The 10,641-nt window shown below is 38.0% G+C and overlaps 1 protein-coding gene across 1 annotated transcript in view; it reads right to left on the minus strand.

Moving 5' to 3' along the window:
- Positions 1-10,392, minus strand: part of EIF3E (eukaryotic translation initiation factor 3 subunit E) — a 49,804-nt gene extending 39,412 nt beyond the window's left edge. The window contains exons 1-3 of the mRNA XM_010349271.2: positions 10,272-10,392; positions 4,127-4,241; positions 2,042-2,159 (exon numbers count right to left, since the gene is read on the minus strand). Of these exons, the coding sequence (XP_010347573.2) occupies positions 2,042-2,159; positions 4,127-4,241; positions 10,272-10,361 (323 nt within the window). The 5' untranslated portion in view covers positions 10,362-10,392. The remainder of the gene's footprint in view (positions 1-2,041; positions 2,160-4,126; positions 4,242-10,271) is intronic.
- Positions 10,393-10,641: the final 249 nt, after the last annotated feature.

A 10,641-nucleotide genomic window follows, 5' to 3' on the forward strand; every position in this document is an offset into this window, starting at 1 on the left:
GCAATGTGTGTATATATATCTGTGTGTGCACGCGTGTGCACGTGTATACAGTCATCCCTTAGTATCCCCAGAGCATTAGTTCCAAGACCTCGCCCATCCCCCACCCACCAGCACCCTCAAATACCAACATCTGCAGGTGCTCAAGTCCCTTATGTAAAATAGCTTAGTATTTGTATGTAAACTATACACATCCTCCCATATACTTTAAATCATCTCTAGATTACTTATACCTAATGCAATGTATCATATAGTTGTTAGTGGTTATACTATAGTTTTATTTGTATTATTCTTTATTGTTGTATTGTTATTTTGTAGGTGCTTTTCCCGAATACTTTTAATCTGCAATTGGTTGAATCCACAGATGCAGAACAGACAGCTGACTGCATTTATATCTGCATATATATGTACTATATGTCATAGTACAGTATAGTATGCCATCATATGTCACAGTAATTTTGTATTTACTGATTTTCTAAAAATATCTGGTAATACCTTCTCAAATCACAAAGGAAAACTTAAGAGTCAATCTCCAAAATTTCGTGTGAACACACAGAAATTAAAGGTATAACATGGCAAAATATCCAGCAATTCCTCAAGCAATTTACTGGTGGCTAGAATTTATCTCAAATGACAATATTCAATTTTAGTAGGAGATTTTATTTTTAAATGTTTCTAATAACCCAAAGGGCTTCCACCAGTAACATGTACTAAGTTAAGACTAAGTAGGCACATGCTTTCTTTGTAAATGAAACAGTAAGTCTGTTTCTAGCTAAAGGGAAGTTAGGAATAAAATAATCTTATCAGCTCAAAACTACACTCCTTGGGCTGGGAATAGAGCTTGGAAGAATATGAGAGAATGTAGCCGGTGATAAAGTGAGCTCAGGTTTCTCTTATAAGGAGATACCCATGTGCTCTAGGGCTTTAGGTATTGCCCGGGCACAGGATTTCTTTCTTTCTTTTTTTTTCCCCTCGAAATAATGTTTCATTACATTGCCTACTTTGGAATGCAGTGGTATGCTATCAACTAACTGCAACCTCCACCTCCTGGGCTCAAGTCATCCTCCCGCCTCAGCCGCCCAAGTAACAAGTAGCTGAGACTATAAGCGCACACCACCATGCCTAGCTAATATTTCGTAGGTTTTATTATTTTGGTAGATACAGGGTTTCGCCATGTTGCCCAGGCTGGTCTCGAACTCGTAGGCTCAGGGGAACTGCTTGCTTCCACCTCCCTATAATCTCATGCTGAGATTATAGGCATGAGCCATAATGCAGCGGCACAGGGTTTCTTTTTTTTTTTTTTTTTTTTTTTTTGAGTTGGAGTTTCGCTCTTGTTACCCAGGCTGGAGTGCAATGGCGCGATCTCGGCTCACGGCAACCTCCGCCTCCTGGGTTCAGGCAATTCTCCTGTCTCAGCCTCCTGAGTAACTGGGATTACAGGCACACGCCACCATGCCCAGCTAATTTTTGATTTTTGTATTTTTAGTAGACACGGGGTTTCACCATGTTGACCGGGATGGTCTCGATCTCTTGACCTCATGATCCACCCGCCTCGGCCTCCCAAAGTGCTGGGATTACAGGCTTGAGCCACCGCGCCCGGCCTGGCACAGGGTTTCTTAATGGACATTTTGAGTTGGGTAATTCTTTGTTGGGGAGTAGCAGGAGGGGTGCTGTCCTACGCACTGTAGGATGTTTAACAGCATAACTGGCCTCTACTTACTAGGTGCCAAAAGCACCCCTCCAGCTATGGCAACCAAAAGTATCTCCAAACCCTGCCAAATGTCCCCGGGAAGGGGAAAATAGGAGACGAAATTTCTGTAGCATAATCAGTATAGATAAGTGGTAAATAAGTTTTAAAAAAAGAAATTAGTCTTAATATTAATACAGGCCCCTACGAAATAAGGATAAGTAAAAATTTAAAAATGAATAAAGCACTAATTTAAACCATGAACTTTTACTATGGGATACTGGATCAAGTTTGAATTAACATTTGTATTAATCCAGAAAAGAGAATTTTTAGAATTCAAAATTAAGAAGAGTTTACCTGGTTGACTGCATTTGCCTTGTAGTTTCTGGATCTTCAAACATCTTCACAATTGGTTCTGTTTCTGCCTGAAGCTGTTTCAGTTGTGCAACAACTGTGGTTCTTTTCTCTCTCAAAGCTAATTAAAAATGCAGAAGAGTACTACAATGTTAAGGAATGTTAAACTGTGTTTCATTACATCCGCCTACTTTGGAATGAGGTGGTATGGTACTGACTTAACTGCAATCTCTGCCTCCGGCGCTCAAGCCATCAAGTAGCTGAGACTAGAAGTGCACACCACCACGTCCAGCTACATTTTCTCATTCATGAGAATGTCTGGAAATTTTTTGAACCATTTAAACTATATATACATTTATTTACCCCCAATATATTCATATGCCAGGGGCTACTAACTCAGTAATGTCCCCAGATCCCTAATTTCTTCTTTTAATAATATAAAGGCACAAAAAGGAAAAGGTAATCCTTTTCTGAATCCTTTTCTTATTCTTAAGGGAAACTGGAGAATATACAGCCTAGGGTGACAGTAGGGAGGCAAAAAAAAAAAAAAAAAGTAGGGATAGGACAGAATTATTTTCATTTAATTCTCCATTGCAGAGACTTCATTCCAAGAGTTTTTATTTGTTCCCATTTAATTTTCTTAGATGAATATTATCCCAGAGTTTCTGAACAAAAACTCAGAGGGGTTTACAAATTACTATTACAGGTTATCAACTAGGTTGAATGGAATTTAAATTCAGTTAATAATAATCTTTTAACTATAAATCCAGCTCTATAATCTTTCCATCCAAATTCTATCATTCCTTTTTACTGTATTATGAAAAGGTAGAGAAAACTTGCACATAGCGAACCCTAGTAACAACTTAATGTTTTATTAAGAAACTAAGAAACAAGTTTCTGGCAGGGCCCAGTGGCTCACACCTGTAATCCCAGCACTTTGGGAGGCTGACACCGACAGATCATGAGGTCAGGAGTTTCAGACCAGCCTGGCCAATATGGTGAAACTTCATCTTCACTAAAAATACAAAAATTAGCCAGGCATGGTGGTGCACGCCCATAATCCCAACTACTTAGCAGGCTGAGGCAAGAGAAACACTTGAACTCGGGAGGCAGATGTTGCAACGAGCAGAGATGGTGCCGCTGTACTCCAACCAGGGTGACAGTGCAAGACTCTGACTCAAAAAAAAAAAAAAGTTTCCTTTTTGTTTACTTCTTCATGACAAACTAAAATTAATGAAGAGCCACTGTTATTGCAGGGAACTGTAAGTCAAACAGGTGGATTATGTTTAATGTAATAATTTCTGCATTATATATTTAAAGAATATTCTATAATAGTCTTTCTCAAACACAGATCATCTATGATTAAATTTTGAGAAATGTCAATTTAAACAAAGTATACCGTATTTCTCTACTGCCAGAGTTCTTGGAAGTTTTAAAAATGTAATATGCGTAGAAGAAATGACACACAAAATTATTTCCCAAACTTATGGGACCACTTTTTTGTTGTTGTTTTTTTAAGGAACATCTACTACCACAGAAAGCAAGGATTTGGAAAACATCGTACCACAGTAATTCTTCAACTTGAGTGCTAGGCCTCACTTAACAGTTTTGATTAAGTAGGTTCTAGTGTGTGGCCCAAATTCTGCATTTCTAACAAGCTTTCCCAGGTGAACTGATGATGCTGGTTCGGGGGAACAATATTTGGAGAACAATGTCTACACTAGATACCTCAAAATGAAAAAAAAGATCTCTAAGGGACACAATGCACTCACTGAAAATGTTAGCAACCAAAGAACTGAAATATTCTCAGATAACTGTAAGGAATGTGAGTCATAAGCACAACTTTAATGATATATACTATGATTGAAGGCATCTGATGACCATATTTTAAAGTAGTTCCACATCTTTCACAAGGAGAAAACAATATACTTTAGAATACATGAGATCTTTATATAACCTCTCTCAAAAAACATTAACATTCAAATAATAATTAAACCTTTTGGCTAAAGCTCTTTCATAAATCATAAAACTTTAATACACACATCATCAAGTCACAAGACAAGCTTCAGTTCTAATGACAAAACTTACCATGAGGAATATCATCAGAATAAAGGTTTTTGTAAACATCCATAGCAAAGTCTACCATGTTGGTATCACTAAGAAGGTCCAATTTACCTTGTAATAATTCCTTTTCATTATATATCTGCAAAAGAAAATAACTTTCTAATGAATATATTTAAGTTCCCCAAATAAGCTGATTAATACTAAGATTAATTTATCTGGAAATATATTTCAAGAAATACTTTATAAAACACTATAAAATATTAATTACCCCCTCTGGTAATAATAATGGCAAGCAATATAGCAAGTAACCAACCTACAGATGTAAAAATATTTTACTTACCTGAAAATTTTAAATGAAGAGAATTACTATAGTCAGTCCCCCCTACTTCTGATTTATACGATCTTATTTTTCACGTGTCCCTAAAAATCATATCTTACCCTTTCTAGGCAAGGCTGTGTATAAATAAACAAAACCAACACCATCTCTTCTGTAAAGTACATATAGCTGTCACCTCTCCATAATCAGGTCATCAGGAATAAACTCTTATATGCTTCTCCATCCACATCGCTGAAACAAAACTACACCCATTTTTTAAGCCAACTATGTTACATCAGGTTTTTGCTTTGCAAAGAGTCCACGAAACAGAGTTTAACCTATAGTACAGGGAGCAAATAGATAAATACAGAAACTCACATAAACCTACAGTGTACTGACTAACATGTAAGGATTCTACACAATATTCAGGGACAGAAATGCTTCAGCAAAAGAAAAGATTACTGTACTGAATTTAATTTTTCAAGGAAAGAAAAATCCAGGAAAATGCCACAATACTTCACTGCCTGCAAGAAGTAAAGATGAAAGTGGTCAAATGGTATTTAGCCATGAGAGCAAAACCGAACCTTCCAAATTACATGCAGAGCTAAGACAAGACAGATCATCCAACTGAAATGGCTAAAGATAGGCACTTCACAAAAGAAGATAACCAAATGGGCAATAAACACATGAAAAGATTCCCAACTTCATTAATCACAAAGGAAATGAAGATTAAAAATTGCAACAAAAATTTTAAAAATCCTGACAATACCAGTGTTGGTACAAATGTAGACTAGCTGGAACATACACTCTTCTGGCAGGAATACAACACAATCACTTTGTACGATTTTTATCTCCCAAAGCAAAACATAGTTTGTGATCCAACAATTCTGTTCCAAGCACCCAAAAGAAATGGGTGCATATATTCAAAGTGCACTTCCAAAAATGTACACAGGAGCACTATTTGTAATAGCCACGTCTATCAATGTTAAAATGAGAAAACTACAGCATACAAACAATAGTTTAACATTTGGCTATTTTCACCAAAAAAATCAATGAACTACTACTGCTATCCTAAAAACATGACTCACAGACAATGCTGTGTGAAGGAAGGCCTGTTCGCAAATCTACACCTGCCTCTCAATTCTGCCTTATAGGCAGAACACACACACTTTAAATTGTGTATCAAGAAGCAACAATTGAAAATATTATATAAGTACTCACATGAAAAAGGAAAATAAAATTTCCACGATTTTTTAAAATTTTGAAACAAAAATAGTAACAGTAAAAATTTTTGTAATACAGGTCTACTAAGAAGAATAGAATGCTTTTTTAGGAGAAAACATTTCATTTAATTGGGGTATAAAGTCAATATTCTATAACTGCTAATGTTTGCAAATATTCCTCTGTTAAAAACTATTCTTATCCCCAAAACCACAAAAAAAAAAAAAAAAAAAAAAAAAAAAGGCTGCTATCTGATTCCCAGGCTATAGTTTGCTGATCCCTGGTCTATCAACCTCTTGAAAACATACTACTTTTTAACAGATTAATAATCTTTTTTTTGCCATCTCTTCCTCTGCTGTCATTCTACACAAACATAATGCCATATTGATGACTCTTTAAAAGCTTGAGCACTAAAATTCCTTTATCCCACAAATTATAACAACGTTCAAGTATCTCATCTCCAAGAATTCCAACTTAAACTGACAACCCCTCCCAGCATTACCATTAAAATCTTCATCATCCTCAGACTTTCTGCTCTTTCCAATTCCTGTAACACCGTTTTTGATGCCACTTTCTACCTTAATTTGGATATTATTTTTAGCTATTTCAAAGATTTTCCCTTTAGCTCTATCAGTGATTCTTTCAAACTATTTTCTCCAACTATATAAAATGTAGTGTTAATAACTAGCTATAAAAAAAAAAGTCATCTACTCTAGGTTCTGGCTAAGGAAGACTAAAAAATGTTTCAAAATTAGGCAATAATGTTATTTGATCACATCTGTGCTTTTCTAAATGACATTTCTGTACAAGCCTACCCCTAAATACTTCTGTACTACTCCCATAGCCTTCTACCACTCCCCGCCCTGAGAATGACCATCATTATTAGCTCTATAAGGTATGATTCCAATCTCAATTGGACCCTCCACACTTAACGAATCCTTGTATTTTTCTTTGATCAGTTTCTTATTGATCATTTTCAATCTTTACCTTACTCATCAAAACCCTCACTGTCTCCCTCTCTCATCCCATACCAATATAGAATGCCCTAATCTTCCAAAAATAAAAACCATTTAGGGCCAGGGTGGTGCCTCACATCTGTAATCCTAGCACTTTTGTAGGCCAAGTGGGCAGATTACTTTAGTTGAGGATTTCGAGACAAGCCTGGGCAACATGGCAAAACCCCATCTCTACAAAAAAATACAAATAAATAAATAAATAAATAAATAAGCCAGGAGTGGTGGCACACACCTGTAGTCCCAGCTACTTGGAGGGCTGAAGTGGGAGAAACACTTGAGCCCAGGAAGTCGGGGCTGCAGTAAGCTAAGATTGTGTCACTGCACTCCAGCCTGGGTGACAAAGCGAGATCCCGTCTCAAAAAAGAAAACATTTAGGAGTACTCACTCTATCCCAGAAGAGCAAAGTGCTTTACACGAATTATCTCACATAATTTTTCTAACCCCATGAAATGGTGGTAGTATTAACATCTTATTCATGAGAAAAGGTTAAGAAGGTAAAAAAATCTGCTCTGACAGCACAGAGGTATTAAATGACAGAGACACGATTCTAATCCAGGGTCCAATTCAGAGCTCAAAGGTCCTAAATATTTTACTATCTGGTCTTCTGCCTCACACGAAAGTAAAGAACAGTGAGACACAATCATGTATTCATGCAATCATTTATTAAGAAGTATAAAAGCCTCTATGCCAGACTCCATTTTATGGGCTGAGAGCACAACGAAGCTTCCCCTCTCAAGAGGCTTATATTCTCCAACGTACTACAAACAGATGAACTTGTTTTTCTCTTGGTGCAAAATAGCCCTTCCTTATCAATGAGCTACATGTTCCAAGACACCCCAGGGGATGCCTGAAACAGCAGATAGCCCCAGTCCTATATTTACTGTTTTGTTTTTTTTTTTAAATACACACAATTAACTTTTCCAGGCACAATTTAAAACTTACAAACTGCTTATTTCTGGAATTCTCCATGTAATATTCTTGAACCGTAATTAACTGGAACTGCAGAAACTGAAACTGCTAAGGGTATGTGGGGGGGGGGGGGGCTGCTGTATCCTCACATAGTAGGATCACTGATTCTATCCTAACCATCTAGCCTTCAAGACTCAAAGCCTCACCTCCTCAAAGTCCTTTTTGCTCGCTGAAGATAACAGAATTTCAATTTTGACAGCACTCTACTAGTACCTCTCCAACATTTATTACTTTTTGCCTTATATCAAAAACATTGAGCCAGGCCAAGACGGGTGGATCAGGAGGTCAGGAGTTCGAGACCTGGCTTGACTAACATGGTGAAAATCCACCTCTACCAAAAATACAAAAATTAGCAAGGCATAGTGGTAGGCACCTGTAATCCCAGCTACTCGGGAGGCTGAGGCAGGAGAATCACTGCAGTGAGCCAAGATCATGCCATTGCACTCCAGCCTGGCAACAGAGTAAGACTCCATCTCAAAAACAAAACAAAACAAAAATTCAACTCTAAAGGATAGATAAGTTTTTTTAGTGGTGAGATGTCTGGGTTTTATCTTGGCTTTCTCACAATTATCTGGCCCTATACAAGTAACCCCTGAACAACAAGGGTTTGAACCACACAGGTCCATTTATATAATTTTTTTTCAATAAAAGTTACACAGAGTATGCTTGTCTTTCCTGACTTCCCTTTCACTTCCTCTACTTCTTCCACCTCTGCTACCCCTGAAACAGCAAGACCAACTCCTCCTTTTCCTCCTCCTCAGCCTACTCAATATGAAGCCAATTAAGACCTCTATGATGATGTACTTCCACTTATTAAATAGTAAATATAATTTCTCTTCCTTATGATTTAAGAACATTTTTTTCTCTAGCTTACTTTATTGTAAGAATACAGTATATAATACATAGTAAACAGGACTGTTTATGTTCTCACTAAGCCTTCCAGTCAACCTTAGGGCATCAGTAAAGTTTTGGGGGAGTCAAAAGTTATACATGCATTTTTGACTGCAGGAGGTCAGTGTTCTTATCCCCTGTATTGTCCAAGAGTCAAATGGACTTAGTAACTGCTAAGTAAATACTCCAGCACCTGTCTTTCTCCTGGTGTATGACAGCTGTCTTACAAATAGGTGGGTATTGGGCAGTTTTTCCCACTGATTCTCAACTGCCTGCAATTAATAGTATTCGTCTAGCCCTAAGAAAATCTAATTTACATTTACATATTTCTCCTTTTCTGTCTGCCATAAAAAAATGAAAGTATAAAGAACACACAATATATAAAGTTCAGCTACTTCAGAAGTACTTCTACCAGTAGCTGGTAAAAGTGCCGCATTTCAAAAGTCAAAAAACTTTCGTAACGTGGCACTTTTACTAGATCTTTTGTCCTCACTTTTCCAGAAAGAAAACAATGTAGATGGGAATGTTTTGCTCCAGGTCTAAAATACAAAAAAGAATAATCAAAGCAAAAACATATCTTTTTGAAGATTAAGTTTTACATGACAAGACATTCTTGGACATTTACTGAAAATGATCTTAGCGGTTTCCTATCATCAATAATTTGAGTTGTTTATGTTCAGAAAAGGTTCATATGAATGAATATGAAGACTATACCTGTCTAATGAGCCCCAACCACCTGGAAGCTGGTTTTGTAGGACGTTGTTGTATTGCTTTTTGGTTTTTGCTACACAAAATCCACTCCCCAAAATAGAGTGCCCTAAGTAGACTTACATTGTGATCTGCTTCCAGAAAAAGAATTCCACTTATTTTTCTGGCCGAAATCCGAATTCCTTCATTATAGCAAAGTACTTTACTGTAATTATTAAAATCCATCAAATTCCCAATAAACTCAAGACATAATTAAGCTCAATTTTCTTTTAGCCCCAACTTTCAAGTCCAATAAAACTTTTGAAGACTGAGTGGGATAAGCTTTAAAATGAAGTTCCAGAACTTCACATTTATTCACGATATTTTGAGTAGGTAATTGAACATTAACGACCATTCAAATCACCTTAAGTCAGTATAACACAGACACTGGAAAAAGACATTTAAAGATTGTGGGGGGTTTTTTGGGAGGGGGTGCGGGGAAACGTCGTCCCCATCTGACAAAATGTGCTGTTCTAGAAAGTCTTACTTATCAAAGACAAGGAAAACTCAACGCAAAGAACTCACAAAGTCATGGAAATTAAAGCTCTACTTAATTTAAATGTAAAATAATCACTCCAAACGACTCGACATGCACAGAACCATAGCCAAACCCCGGCTTCCCACAGTTCCCAAAAGAAAAATCAAAAACTCTAACAACACTACAAGTTGCTTTTAGAATCTGGCCTGTGCAGATCTAAGGTTCTCTAGCGAAACCAGCGAACTTCCGAGAGGAACTGATGCGAACGTCCCTCCGGCACTGACACCTCAGTAAGTAAAACAAGAGACGTCTTTTCTCTCTCCGTAACCTCCCTCCTCCTCACTGCCGAATACTGAGGTGCTTCTTAACTGGGACGACGCTAAACTACCAGAAGGTCATTGCTGTCAGTCCAGGAACCAAACTCGCTACCGACTCGCACGTGTCGGGCCTAGGGTTACAGCCACCGCCCTTCGGCCTCACTCAGCACCTCACCGGTTCCCACGCCTTCCTCGCGCTCAAAGACCTCCTCACCTCCTTTACAGAGAGAAACTCCAGAAGCGGAAAGACTAGATGCCGATCCAGAAAGTGCGCGATGCGAGTAGTTAAGTCGTACTCCGCCATCTTGCCAAAGAAAAGGGAGTCTGTGCTCACCAAAACTTTATTGGTAGCGCCGACAAACGAACAGACGGATCCCGTACTGCGCATGTGCAGTGGTAAAACTGGCCTACAGAAAGGGGCGGGTTCAGCCTGGAGAGCAGAGAACGACGACGCATGCGCGCGGGTTGACCCTCCCTCTGCGTTAGGGCGCGAGTGACCGAAAGCAGTTTCCTCTGTGTGTACGTTTGTCGGTATCCTCTTTATATTGCTGGTCTTCAATCAACAGTCAGTGGCTTCCACACTA

The sequence above is a fragment of the Saimiri boliviensis genome, chromosome 15, assembly GCF_048565385.1.
Source record: "Saimiri boliviensis isolate mSaiBol1 chromosome 15, mSaiBol1.pri, whole genome shotgun sequence".
Lineage (NCBI taxonomy): Eukaryota > Metazoa > Chordata > Mammalia > Primates > Cebidae > Saimiri > Saimiri boliviensis.